Source organism: Siphateles boraxobius, unplaced genomic scaffold (genome assembly GCF_051911475.1).
Source record: "Siphateles boraxobius isolate OS27281-9 unplaced genomic scaffold, OSU_SipBor_1 55, whole genome shotgun sequence".
Taxonomy (NCBI): domain Eukaryota; kingdom Metazoa; phylum Chordata; class Actinopteri; order Cypriniformes; family Leuciscidae; genus Siphateles; species Siphateles boraxobius.
The window spans coordinates 10,525,336-10,540,253 of record NW_027509181.1 but is presented as its reverse complement, the minus strand read 5'-3'; the positions used below and the strand labels follow the sequence as shown (position 1 = coordinate 10,540,253).

The window sequence follows — 14,918 nt, the reverse complement described above, 5'->3', positions numbered from 1 at the left end:
CACAACTGTCAACAGTAAATTTTCATTCACCAAAAAACATTTAGGGAAGACTGGAATAATTGACATATTTCTCAGAGATGTTCTGTAAAATTAAAATCTTGCATGCAAAAAAACCAATGTGAAACACAAAATAAATCATGAAACAGCACAACAGTAAAAGCTAATATACATATATATCAAACAATTGTTTTGGCTAACAAATACCTATTGTAATTTTTTTTTTTAATTACGCAAGTCCAATTTTAAAACATTTACAGTTATTCTCAGTTGCTTTGGTACATTTCTTGAATCTTTCTTAAGATTTGCAAACCAGTAAGTGCATTTCTTCCAAAAAATCCTAGTTAATCTCTCAAAACAGTATTTATGTCAATGAACTTATCAGTGCCATCAGAATGACACATCCTTGTGTCATTGTACACAAACAAGATAGTCAAAATGCTTAGTCGTGTTGTCAATATAACAGTGTACTCTGTTAATATTTTTTAGATAAACTATTTTGATGACAACCAAGACAGCAACATGTCGGCCCAGATCCGGCCCACATCTGGTACGTACGCGTGTATTAGATGTGGCCCGGATCTGGGCCGACACTATGTTGCTGTCTGGTGTGGTTTAAAATTTACACATGTGGAAAACTGATTGCAAAAGCCTGGACAGGATTCACAGTTACACTTTTACTGTACTTTTACGGTCTGTAAACAAATTACAGTACAATGTAATTGATATAAAGAAAAAGACAAGACTATACAGTTACAGTATATATATATATATATATATATATATATATATATATATATATATAGTACATTCCCCTTTATGCGTCAAAGTTCACCAACAGCCCCAGATTATTGTTGTTCAACATTTACTACCCGTTAAAACATCACATTCATACTTGATCTGGACAAACATCATTAGCAAGATTTAAAGGTGCTCTAAGCGATGTCACACGTTTTTTTGGCCAAAACATTTTTTGTCACATACAGCAAACATCTCCTCAGAAATAATGATCTATCATCACATGTTTGCAAAATTTTTCGTCATTCAGAATAAAATTTATATTCTTTTTCCACTGAATTATGCGATCTGAAGAGCTCAAACAACAAACACTTTGCGTCATGATTTGCGTCAGTTATGATGTCAGCGCTCTCTCATTCGCTGTACAGCTGTCAATCATCTCACGTGGTTCAATGTGACCTTAAAGGGATAGTTCACCCAAAAGTGAAAATTCTGTTAGTATTTACTCACCCTCATGTTGTTCCAACCCCATAAGACCTTCGTTCATCTTCGGAACACGATTTAAGATATTTTGATGAAATCTGAGAGCTGGATCACTTCTCCATAGGCTTCTAAGGGATTGAAACTTGCCAGCCCCGAAAAGTTATTAAAGACATCGTTAAAATAGTCCAAGTGTCTACAGTGGCTCAATCTTAAGTTTATCAAGTGACGAGAATATTTTTTGTGCGCAAAAACAAACAAAAATAACGACTTTATTTCAACTATTAATTTCCTTCTCTGTGGGCCTCTAGACAGTTAACGTAGTGTGATAGTGTAAGGCCGTCTAACTCGATCCAATGGCGTTATTCGAATTAGCGGTGAAGGTCTTTGCGTGTTACTGTCTTTTCTCGCAGCAAAGTATTTTTGCTTAAATGCAATACATTTTTTCATATGTATTAACTTGTTATTTCATCTGACTCCATAAATGAAAAAAGGCTTTAATGATATCTGTGCATCATTAAATGTGAGCGAATGTTTTACTATTCTTTTAAACTCTTGAATAAAAATAATGTCAAAGTCAATTAGAATAATCAAATATCACAATTTAATATGTCAGGTAAATGTATCATTACAATTTCATAATCAATTCAAAGATAATCAATGCAAAACATCAAATGCTCTAGAACAAAGAGGAAAATACCCGACAAGAAATACATGAGATTTAGAAAGAAATAGGCAGAGAGACTCGGCTCTCGAACTCACAGGCTGTTCTGGATACAGAAAAGAGCCCCGAGCTCTCGCTGCATTTCATTATATACCCAGACCTCAATTCAAATCTAAACATCATCCACACTGGTAAGTCACCATTTGCTAGCAGTGGAAAATTAGCATTCAGTCAGTAAATGGTCAGAAGGTGTTAACTCAAAGACACAACCTCCATTGTGGAAGATGTTTCTAAACTTCCTAAGAACTTTATTACCTTTTGGTTTACTTCTTTGGGAATGTGACATTTGTACCTGTCGCAGCGAGACATTTCAAATAATACCAAACATGTATAAAACTTGATGATAATCATTCACATTAAACCATTTAGATTCTTGTGTGAGTTTGGGAGATCGCTGCCAGGATGAAGAATGGGGGAGAGAGATGTAGATTAGGATGAGTGAGGTGAGACCTTCGTCTCAATAGTGCATGAGGGGGAGTTCAAATGTTAATTTCCTTTGTTTTCTCAGAGAGTGGCCCTCTCTTAAAGTCCTTCCAGTTTTTCCAGTCTTACAATAGCGTAGAGCTACGTCACATGTAGGCTCACTATTGGCTGATGCTGTTCATGTGTGTGATGCATGTGACGTACAACAACGGAAGCTTATGCTATTACACTAGTGAACTGACACGAGGCCCACAGAGAAGGAAATGAATAGTTGAAATAAAGTCGTTATTTTTGGGGGGGGTTTGCGCACAAAAAGTATTCTCGTTGTTTGATAAACTTAAGATTGAGCCACTGTAGTCACTTGGACTATTTTAACGATGTCTTTAATAACTTTTCGGGTCTGGCAAGTGTCAATCCCTTAGAAGCCTATGGAGGAGTGATCCAGCTCTCAGATTTAATCAAAAATATCTTAATTTGTGTTCCGGAGATGAACAAAGGTCTTACGGGGTTGGAACAACATGAGGGTGAGTAAATACTGACAGAATTTTCTTTTTTGGGTGAACTATCCCTTTAATAGTGCCCTTCTGCATGACGCTGTCTGTGTACACCTCCTCATCTCGGTGTTTATCAAAGCTAAAGACACATCTCTTCCCCATGAAACAATAAGCTAAATGCACGATTTCGAGTATATGTGGTTTGTGTGTGATTTTTGTGCGATTTGGGGTATTTTCAAATGAATAAAGAATGTTTACAGTATACATGCTAAGCAGGTGTAGCCATTAGCTGCATATAAAATGCCAAATATAACACATTTCAAGTTCAACATCTTTTTTGTGACTTAAAACCATTTAAAACCGCGATCGGAATATGATACAAATACTTGGTGTTTTAAAGTATGCTTTAAATGTAATATTAATCTTTTAAATTGTGTCATGTAGCTTGATGCTACTTGTTGCTCTAAAGCTGTTCTATTCCATAATATAATTTGTTAAAATAATTCACATAAGGTCCCAAGAATATATATTTTTTGGTTTGTTTTCTAGCAAGACTTAAGATAATAGGTGGATTATTCCATTATTCATGTATAGTGGGATAAAAGAGGTGTAGATGGCCAAGCCATAATGCCAGAATAAAGGCTAATTGCTGAATTCAGCATGAATGACCAGCCCTCCTCGCCAGACATTAGTCAAAGACTGTAAAAAGGTGTTTACAGGGCAATCAAATATTTAATAAACATCTTATCAGTTTTTTCTAAAAAAAACCTCCCCTGACACACTCTTACTGAAGTCTTCACAGCATGGATAATTTTAGAGATTTCATCCTCAGATTTGAAATGAAACATGACCACACATTTGGCTACACTTTAGTTGTGGTTATAAGTTGTTATACTACATTCATATCATATTTTTATATATTTAATAAATATATTCTTAATATTTTATGTTTGAGATTCTATATCTCAGTATTATAGTTTTTTTCTCAGTCGCTTTGGTGCATTTCTCAGATCAGAAATGAAATTCTCAAAACTTCTTGTTCAACCTCCACATCATCTAGTAAAGACACCTTTATTTATATAGCGCTTTTTACAATACAGATTGCTTCAAAGCAGCTTTACAGACATAACAGGAAACTAAAGTTGTAATAATATTGTTAAATATCAAATTAAATGTCCCCAACTAAGCAAGGCAAAAGCCAATGGCGACAAAGGAAAAGAAAGGCGAAAAACGGCGAAAAGGCAACAGTGGCAAAGAACCAAAACTCCATCAAGTGGCAGAATGGAGAAAAAAACATGGAAGAAACCAGGCTCAGTCGGGGCCAGTTCTCCTCTGGCCAAATAACGAACAGTGTATGATTATGATTCAGGCAGCATTACAGGTCAGAGGTCAGACTGGATCAGAACATTATATTATGCAGTTCACCTGGTTGAAGATCAGAGTCATCATGCGTGTATGGAGAAGAGTTGGTTGAGGATCAGTGCCGATGGCTGTCATGTCGATGAGGCCTTCACAGGGGAGAGTCTTGTTGACACAATCTCTGCTGACCCCTCAGGGATGCGTTGTAGTCGTGTCTAGGCGCAAGTCCACTATAGCGTAGATGCCATTCTTTTTATGATGTAGCGAGTACATCAGGTGTTAAGTGTTTCCCTGTTCAGATTGAAGGAATGTACATCAGGATTCAGAGGTTGAACAGGAGTAGTATCAGTACTAATGTCTGTCACTAGTTCAGTTTAACTGGGCACATCTGATTTAGGGTCAGTGAATGACAATACAAACCTTTGTTTGAGATTCTGCTCAGTCTTTATAGACTTTATTTTGGTTCCTGAACTGGTTAGTAGTGGTGTTAATTGAGAGGGTCCAACTTAAGGAGATGATACATATTTTCATGAAGTTGAAGTCATGCCACTATCTATACTTGCGTCACAGAAAGGATCTGGTGTGGCTACATACACCATTTTGTCGATGACTGTGTTGGGCTGCTTTATATTTCGTTATTTTTGATTTGTTTTGAGCTCTTTCTCTCTTCTGTATTGTATATGTGTGTCACCAACTTCTTACCTTGTATGTGTCACTGTTCTGTAAAAAAGTAAATAAAAAAATAATTAAAAAAGTGTTCCCGGTTCCGCCTGACCTAATTTATGCAGCCTAATATTCATTTAACTGATTTGAATAATAGGAATGTACAGTGTTCTATGTGTATGCCAGTTTGAAGAGCTGTGTTTTTAATCTAGATTTAAACTGACAGAGTGTGTCTGCTTCCCGGACAATGTTAAAATGACTATTCCAAAGTTTATGTGCTAAATAGGAAAAGGATCTACCACCAGCAGTCGATTTTGATATTCTAGGGATTATCAACAGGCCGGAATTTTGAGATCGCAATAGATGTGAAGGACTATAATACATTAAGAGCTCGCTCAAGTACTGGGGAGCTAAACCAATAAGTGCTTTGTAAGTAATCAGCAATATTTAAAAATGTATACAATGTTTAATAGGGAGCCAATGCAGTTTTGACAGAACTGGGCTAATATGGTCATACTTCCTGGTTCTGGTAAGAACTCTAGCTGCTGTGTTTTGGACCAGCTGTAGTTTGTTTATTAAGCGTGCAGGGCAACCACCCATAATAGCATTACAATAATCTAGCCTTGATGTCATGAACGCATGAACTAATTGTTCTGCATTTGTCATTGAGAATTTATTTTTAAGATGGAAAAATGCGGTTTTACAGATGCCAGACACGTGACTTTCAAATGAAAGATTGGTATCAAAGAGCACACCCAGGTTCCTTGACAGAGCAGCCATCAAGTGTTAGACAGTATTCTAGGTTATTACGTGAGGAGGTTTTTTGTCCAATAATTAGAATCTCTGGTTTTTTTTTCAGAATTAAGTAGTAGGAAATTACTAGTCATCCAGTTTTTTATATCAGCTGCATTCTGTTAATATTGTGAATAGGTAAGTTTCGTCAGGGCGTGAAGAAATATAGAGCAGTGTATTGTCAGCATAACAGTGAAAACTAATGCCATGCTTCCTAATGATATCTACTAAGGGTAGCATGTACATAGTGAACAGCAACGGTCCTAGTACTGAGCCTTGTGGTACTCCATACTGAACTTTTGATCGATAAGACATCTCTTCATTTACTGCTACAAACTGATAACAGTCAGATAAGTATTATTTAAACCATGCAAATGCAATTCCAGTAATGCCAACATCATTTTCAAGTCTATTTAAAAGAATGTTTTGGTCAATGGTATCAAATGCAGCACTAAGATGGAGTAGCACTAATAAGGAGATACAACCAAATGATAAAAAGCAAATCATTTGTGACTCTAATGAGAGCTGTCTCAGTACTATGGTACAGTCTAAATCCTGATTGAAAATCCTCGGAGACACCATTTCTTTCTAGAAAGGAACATAGTTGTGAGGATACTGCCTTTTCTAGTATCTTTGACAGAAAAGGTAGATTCGAGATCGGCCTGTAATGGACTAATTCTGTAGGATCAAGTTGCGTTTTTTTAACAAGCGGTTTAATCATAGCCTATTTAAAAGTTTTTGGTACTGTACGTATCCTAATGACAAAGATGATATTAAGAAGAGGATCTATGACCTCTGGAAGAATCTCTTTCAATAACTTAGTCGGTTTAGGGTCTAGCATAAATGTTGTCGATTTAGATGATTTAACGAGTTTGGAAAATTCTTCCTCTCCTATAGCAATGAATGAATAACAATTTTCCTCAAGGAGACTACAATGCACTGCCTGATGCGATACTGTAGTAGACGGTTGCATAGTTATAATTTTCTCCCTGATATTATCAATCTTGTAAGTAAAGAAGTTCATAAAGTCATTACTGCTGTGCTAAAGTAATAAAGTCATTACCATCTAGTCACTTATGCACATCATAAAAGCAGTTTCTCATTCTTTTGAACAAGTTGCGATTGCTTTGGTACATTCATGTAATTGATTATGTACAATTGTCTGCAGTTTCCCACATTATCAGTTGCTAATGCCATGTTGCTCAAAATGTATTAAATAGTTCTCTGTTCAATAGTCTTACCCCTCAAAACATCTAGTCATTAGTTCATTGTATAAGTCATTAAATGCAAAATGGTTAATATAGTTGTCATAAACTGTCAAGCATATTTTTAACACATTTCTATTAGACTTATTGTAAATGTGCCATGAATTGATGAATTTTTTAGACCACTAGTAAAAGTGTAACTGTGAATCCTATCCAGTATCTTACAATAAATAACTCATGAACAGTAGTGAGTAAATTTGTACTTTTGAAATGGATATGTGGCATACAGAAGAAGCGCAGCTTTACATTTTAATACATTACATAACTCCAAACTATTGCCATAGTTTACATCAGGTAATACTAACAGAGTGCAGTGTTTTAATGACAACATTACAAAGCATTTTGACTATCTTGTTTGTGAACAATGACACAAGGACTTTTCATTCTGATGGCCCTGAAATATTCATTGACATAAATACTTACTTTTGAGAGATGAACAAAAGATTTTGAGTAAGTTGAAGGGTTTTGTGGGTAATCCAATGTGTGGTGCTGTTTGTATGAATTGTTTTGAGAGTGCACTTCTTTACAAATATTAAGGATGATTTGAGAAATGCACCAAAGCGACTGAGAAAAACTGTAATAACAGTCTGATTAGTTCCGAGTCTTGATCTGTAAACTCTCAAGGGTTGGCTTTCTAAGTAAATGTTGGTTATGTGTCTATTCAGAATGACTTATGAGCAGCAGCTTTTTTATTTTGGGTATGTCATGTATGCCAAAATTGGGTCTGTCTAGTAAGGGGATACACTACACACACACACACACACACACACACACACCGAGTAATCTTCGTGGAAACTTTAACTGTAAATATGTACGTGTGTGTTTATGTGTGTTACATGTCTCAATAAATGTAAAATGCAAGTGGACTACTGTAATATACATAGCATTACAGTAAGTATACAGTATTACAGTGTAGTGAACATTGTCTGATTACCTGTTCCGTCTCGTTTGAATGATTAAGGAAACGGTTGCTCTCCCAACATTCGGCTGCTCCTTTCGCCCCGCCTCAACCATTGTAAACATGGTCCACAATAGTGGCCCTTATTTCATCAAAAGTATGTCTACAATCTTGGCCTCTTCTACCTCTTTTTTCCTCCATACCATTCCACGACACATTCTTACTCCTCTTCTTCTTTAGAATTAGTAACTGTTGTGTTCTGTCTATAAGCTTGCCAAATGAAGCTTCATGAGATGACATCTGAACTCTTTAGGAAAACTGCTTGATCATCGGTTGACCTCGCCCTTTACATTTCCCTTCATTAGTGAAATTCAAAATTCTCCTCCGCAATTGATCAATTCAGGAAACATTTACAAAAAAATTAATAGAAATGTATCGAAAATAGACTTGACGCATTATGACAACAAATTTTACATTTAATGACTTATGCAATGCCTATATAGATGTTTTGATGGGTACGACTATTCAAGAGAGACCCATGTAGTAATACATTTAGATAAACATGACATTAGCAATTGGTAATGTATAGGAAACAGCAGGCAATTGTACATATCAATTGTATGAATGTATTAAAGCATTTGCAATTTGTTCAAAAGAATGAGATATTGCTTTTGATGTGCACAAGTAACTAGATGGTGTGGAGGTTGAATAAGTTGAGAATTTCAGTTGTGATTTGAGAAATGCATAGACAGATTTAGGTTAGATATAGGCTATTGTTTTCCTCCATAAGCAAACTACTGTTAACCATTTTAAAGGTTTTCCTATTTTTCTCCAAGTCAGTGAGCGCACTCAGATATGTCGTATCCTGCTGAACCGACAACCCCCCCCCCCCCACCCCCTCTCTCTGTGTGAAACTGAATACAGCATCAAACTCAATATTTTTTTCTGCAGCGAGAGAGCATTGTTCCCTCTCACGCACTATTCAGAAGCAATTCACGCGATGCCAATTTGCTGAACGAAGACATCGAGAGCTTTTGGAAAAGAGCTTCAGTAGGAAACAGAGAAACTGGTGACGTGAGGAGACACTTGAAGATGACTTATTTGATCTGTGTCCAGAGAAAGCCCCATGGAGAGCGATGGTGCTGAAAGGGACAGCTCCGGTGTGGGAGTCCGCGCGCTCACGGGCTGCGCTCTCTGCGCGCTCATACTCTCCACACTGCTGGGGAACACGCTCGTGTGCGCCGCCGTCATCAAATTCAGGCATCTCAGATCTAAAGTCACTAATTTCTTCGTCATATCCCTGGCAGTTTCGGATCTCTTCGTGGCTGTTCTGGTCATGCCGTGGAAGGCTGTTTCTGAGGTGGCCGGCTGCTGGCTCTTCGGGAGCTTCTGCGACACTTGGATAGCTTTTGATATCATGTGCTCAACGGCGTCTATACTCAACCTGTGCATCATCAGTTTGGACAGATACTGGGCGATATCGAGCCCCTTCCGTTACGAGCGTAAAATGACCCAAAGGGTGGCGTTTGTAATGATCGGGATGGCGTGGACACTTTCTGTCCTGATCTCTTTCATCCCTGTCCGACTGAACTGGCACAAGGCTGTGGATCATACCGCATCTTTAAATCTCACCATACTCTCGGAGGACTGCACTGCGACTCTAAACAGGACTTATGCCATTGCATCTTCACTTATAAGCTTCTACATCCCCGTTATAATCATGATAGGAACATATACACGGATTTATCGGATCGCACAAACTCAGATCAGAAGGATCTCCACTTTGGAAAGGGCAGCCGGACACATGCAGAACAACCACGACTGCGCGAGCGAACAGTCGCTGAAAAGCACTTTCAAGAAAGAAACTAAGGTGTTAAAAACACTTTCCATCATCATGGGGGTGTTTGTGTTCTGCTGGCTTCCCTTTTTCGTCCTCAACTGCATCGTGCCCTTCTGTGACCTGGACACTCTTGGAGATTCTCTGTGCGTGAGCAGCACCACTTTCAACATCTTCGTGTGGTTCGGATGGGCCAACTCCTCGCTCAACCCGGTCATCTACGCGTTCAACGCGGATTTCCGCAAAGCCTTTACCACTATTCTGGGTTGCAACCGACTCTGCGCGTCCTCTGCGGTGGAGACGGTGAACTTCACCAACGAACTGGTGTCCTACCATCACGACACCACTCAGCTCCACAAGGACGCGCAGGGTGTTCCCACAGCCCTGGGTCTAGTCCCCGGTCACGGGGAGCACATGGACTTACCTTTCGACAAGGTCTCGGTCGCGTCCGATTTGTCTCGTACCCAAAGGAACGTGTTGCTGCCTGCGCTCGAGCAGCAGGAGGGAGAGATGGAGATTTCCCTGGACATGATGCCCTTCACCTCCACTGCTCTGAGCGACTGCTGTGGGATTCCGGGTCAGATTGAGGAACGTTGAGTCTGGACTCATTTCACAAGAACCTGTTTATAGCATCAGAATTAATATGCGTATATGACCTCATTTTATTTTTACATGCACTCAAAAAGTACACAGGCCTAAATTTAAAAACTAACTAATGTAATTTATGTATATGTCTATAAATCGATAATGAAACCTTATTGTAAAGTGTTACCGAAATTTGACACGAAATTCAAATTTATATCTTAAATTGAGGGAGGCCAAAATATTTTTGCATCATCAATTTCAGCAGTCCGTCAAAAAGGTGAAATTTTAATTTAGAATAAAATACTTTATTTTATTAGAGTAGTCTAATACCACTAATCTCATTTCAAAGTTTGAAGAAATTGACAGCTGGGGTCTAAAAGTGTGAGACCACTAGAGAAAAGCAAATTTATAATGTTATAAGAAATAATAATATCAACATAACAGTTTGAATGAAGAGTTTAATGAAAAAAAATCTGGTTTTATGTTTATTTTGAAGTGTAGCCTATATTAGATTTCGAATGCCAGATTTTTTGTGTGGAAGTTGGGAGGCATCGTATAACTGAAAAAATACACAAACATGTAACTTTATATTTGAGGTGAGGTTATCCTTATCTTATCTTATTTTATGTGCACAGCGGGGCCCAATTGTTCAAAAGTAAACTGATCGGATTGGATCAAATCTTCAAACTGGGTTGTTCAAAAGAAAAAAAAAGGATTCTGAAATCGGATTAGATCCCAAAATCCACCCTTGGTTTTGATCTGGATCAAACTGTCAATCTGTATTGTTCAAAAGCTTTTTTTATTTTATTTATTTTGATGTGTTTTTTAAAATCACTTTATATAAACTATTGGCACAATCATCAGAGATGAACCAGTCGAAAGATGTTTCTAGTTGCATTTTTGTTGTGGATCACACGAGGAGCCACGGAAACTCTGAAGGGACATGGTGATGAGGTGGAAATATGAGATGGCAGGAGAAATGAATTTTAATGCTTTTGCGTTCTCTCGCAAATGTTTTGTGTTCCCGGAGGAACTTTGCATTCACTCTCAAAACGTAAGTTTCTTTCTCTTCAAATAAAACACTTAAAGTGACATTGACTCTTCATAAACTGTGACTCAATGGAACTGTTGTTCTTTACATAGCTAGCAGTCATTGTGAAATGTCACCCCATTTGGAGCACTGGTATTGCAGATTTGGTAATTTGGTAATGTGTATCTGGTTTAGGGTGATCCAATCCTATTTTTCCTAAGGGTATTACCTGATCCTGGATAGCAAAACATGGGATTTCCAAATCTATAGATAGCCTAATTCTGATGCAGATTTAACTCTTTAAACAACTGGGCCCTGATGTCAGATATGGTCACTAAAAATGAGGAATGTTATTCCCCTAATACACACAAGAACCGTATCATACATGCTGACTCCAAAAACAACAGTTAAGAGAAATGTCAGTCTCTGTGCCACTTTGAACTTGAAAACACAAGATGAGCTTACACAGAACTTTGTCTGAAAATAACTAGCCATGTTATTATGTTTTTCATGTTTTTGAAGCAGACCACATCAAGTATTGTTATAATGCTGAGAACTGCACAACTACTATAATGAGGTGCTCATCAGAAAATACATTTCTGCCTTATTAAAAGACTTGATTAAACAAAATGTGGAAAAAAGCGTGAAGTGGGTCTCTGTTGTGTTTAGATGCAATTCTGAAGAGGCTTGTTAAAGATAATTGCTTTAATTACCACAGCTATTAAGAGATGAAGTGTGCTGTAATAGGTGCCACTTGGGAGCAAAAAAAAGAAGATAAAGGAAATTTCAAGCATCTAATCAATGAAACCTGCAAAGACGAACACACACACACACACACACACACACACACACACACACACACACACACACACACACACACTCACACACACACACACACACACACACACACACACACACACAGACACACACAAACACACAAACACAAACACACACACACACACACACACACACACACACACACACACACACACACACACACACACACACACACACACACACACACCGAGTAATCTTCATGGAAACTTTAAGGGCACAATGCCCTGTGTAAACTCTTGAACTTAGACAAAAAGCTATTAGTTCAGCAATTTATTCGTGGTGCAGTGCCATTTTTGTTCAAGGTAATAACTGCATGTGACGAGGAAGGATTTAGGAACCAGCACAAGGAGAAATAAAAAGCTATATCAAAAGTAATTGGCTGCTAAATTTACCTTCACACAGTATAAGTTAATTGTCTATTTGGTGAGAGTGCAATTTGACCATGTCTCACAATAACCCTTGAAAATACGAGTAAACACAATAGAAGTGTTCACTCCAAGGTCCTTTTGGGCACATTTATTATTTCACACCCAGGAAGTAGTAATTGTTTTATTGATTTCAAAGATTCTAATATGCATGCGGTTTGATGCCAGACATTGACACACACACACACACACACACACACACACACACACACACACACACACACACACACACACACACACACACACACACACACACACACACACACACACACACACACACACACACACACACACACACACACACACACACGCACACACACACACACACACACGCACACACACACACACACACACACACACACACACAGACACACAACCGTTTAAAATATAGAATCTGTTTTGATGTGCACTTCAAGCTGTCTTGAGTGATTTTCTATAAGATAAACCTGCTACAGAACTTATTTTGTGTATCAGCACATACAGCTTTGAATTTAAGCTATTATTATTTGCCATATGGATGTGTAGGCTTCTTTTGTACTGGAAAATCTTGAAAGCCTCTGAAATTGTTGAGCTGAAATTATGTGAACAGCAAAGGGAGCAATCGAAAAGAAGACTTAATTTTTCTGTCTTTAAACATGAAACAAAAAATACTTGTTTTGATTAAAAATCAGGTAAATAAATATTAAAGCAGTGATGGCAGTTTTTTCCTCACACTTTTCTGATTTACCTAACATGCAACATACATTTTCATCAAAAAATGATTAATTATAGTATTAAAATGGTAACAATTTTACAATTATCGGGGCCAAGCGCAAAGAAGACAATAAGACATGCCAACATGTATGGGAGTGTAAGACCAACTGCAACAATGATAAATTAAAGGCAAAATGGCTGAAAAATCATATATACAGTAACTAAAAATATGATTTAATGGATTATCAAGACACATACCGAGTTTTGTAACGGTACACCAATGCATTCGTAATGTGTTGCATCTAAAATCATGATATTATATTGTAGCCTAATTAATGGCAATGTCCTTGTTTTGTTCTATTATAGCACCACAGACTTTGTGGCGCAGTTCCACCACTTTTTTATGTGTTCTCAGAGCGTGCCCATACATGTGTGTCAAATGTGTGAACATATCTCATTTTGTTTTGGAGTTATAGACATTAATATGTATGAGAGCATAAAAAATGGTGCATTGGTGACTTTGATTGGATTTTTTTGCCACTTACTATCAAAATTTGGGCATTAGCAAGTAGCCAACGACCTATGTTTTCAAACTTCCTACGGTGGTTTCGTCTCGTTTGGTCTAACGGTTTTGAAGATATTGGCAAATGTTGTTAAGCATTAATTTACAACATTGCTGACCATAAGGCAAAACCTACAATGTTTGGTATCGTTAGACTCGGCAAGGATTCAGGAATGTAAGGAGATGAATCCCGTAAAAATACGTCTTTTTCACCAAATTTCACCACTAGGTGACGCTGGTCCGAAACTTCTCAGACTCTTTCAGAGCATTGTGCCAACGGCCCATACCAAGTTTTGTAACGATATGTTCATGCGTTCATAAAATACAGCATTTTAGTACAAAGTTCAAAATGGCTGACGCCCAAAATGGCCGATATGGGAGAATGGGATATCAGTCCACTCGATGGGATATCAGCAAGACGCCCTTTAACAAGACCACTTTCATGATTTTTGGACAAACTGTTCAGAAGTTATTACCAAATATAACAATTTTTCGTATCTCCGGACCAGTAGGTGGTGCTGTGAACGAAATGCAGCATGTAGCCTCAAGTCATGCTTGTGATGACATGTACTAAGATTGGTCTAAATACGATAAAGCGTTGCGGAGATACAGCCTTACGTCTGTTTTTGCAAGCGCTACATAAAATTAGTTTGCGCTGTATTCAAGAACAGTTTGATGAATCAACTTGAATTCCATAATTTTTCGTCAGCATGGTCTGAAGATGATCTGGTTCACTTTTCGTGAAAATTGGAGCAACCGTCTAGGACGAGTTCTAAAAATCATGTGATGCAATCGAATCGCCTAGAGCCAATGAATCAGTGGGAAAGGGAATTTTGTTTCTAGCCCTTATGGTTCAAAAGTTATCATAACTTTCCCGCAAGCAGTTCTATGGGCTGCCATAGACTTCCATATGGAGGAAGAAGAAGAAGAAGAATAGGAACGCCCACGATTTCAATAGGTGCCTTCGCACTTTCAGTGCTTGGCCCCTAATAATGTTTCATTTGTTAACACAAGTTACCAACATGTAAACATGAACTAACGATGAAAAATATGTTTAGCATTATTAATCTTAGTTCATGTTAATTTTAACATTCACCAATACATTAAATTCCAAAA

At 37.7% G+C, this 14,918-nt stretch overlaps 2 protein-coding genes across 2 annotated transcripts in view; both read left to right on the top strand.

Moving 5' to 3' along the window:
- Positions 1 to 5,103, top strand: part of slc35g1 (solute carrier family 35 member G1) — a 160,195-nt gene extending 155,092 nt beyond the window's left edge. Inside the window, exon 5 of the transcript XR_013195602.1 lies at positions 5,091 to 5,103. The gene's annotated coding sequence lies outside the window, so the exon portion shown is untranslated. The remainder of the gene's footprint in view (positions 1 to 5,090) is intronic.
- On the top strand, positions 2,617 to 12,286 carry drd6b (dopamine receptor D6b). Its single transcript, XM_077206191.1, has 2 exons — positions 2,617 to 2,886; positions 8,785 to 12,286. The coding sequence occupies exon 2, from the start codon at positions 8,960 to 8,962 to the stop codon at positions 10,265 to 10,267; it is 1,308 nt and encodes a 435-aa protein (XP_077062306.1). The 5' UTR covers positions 2,617 to 2,886; positions 8,785 to 8,959; the 3' UTR covers positions 10,268 to 12,286.
- The last annotated feature ends 2,632 nt before the right edge of the window (positions 12,287 to 14,918 follow it).

Excerpts from the sequence above, each read along its gene's own strand:
- drd6b (XM_077206191.1), top strand. The coding sequence starts at position 8,960 with ATGGAGAGCGATGGTGCTGAAAGGGACAGCTCCGGTGTGGGAGTCCGC.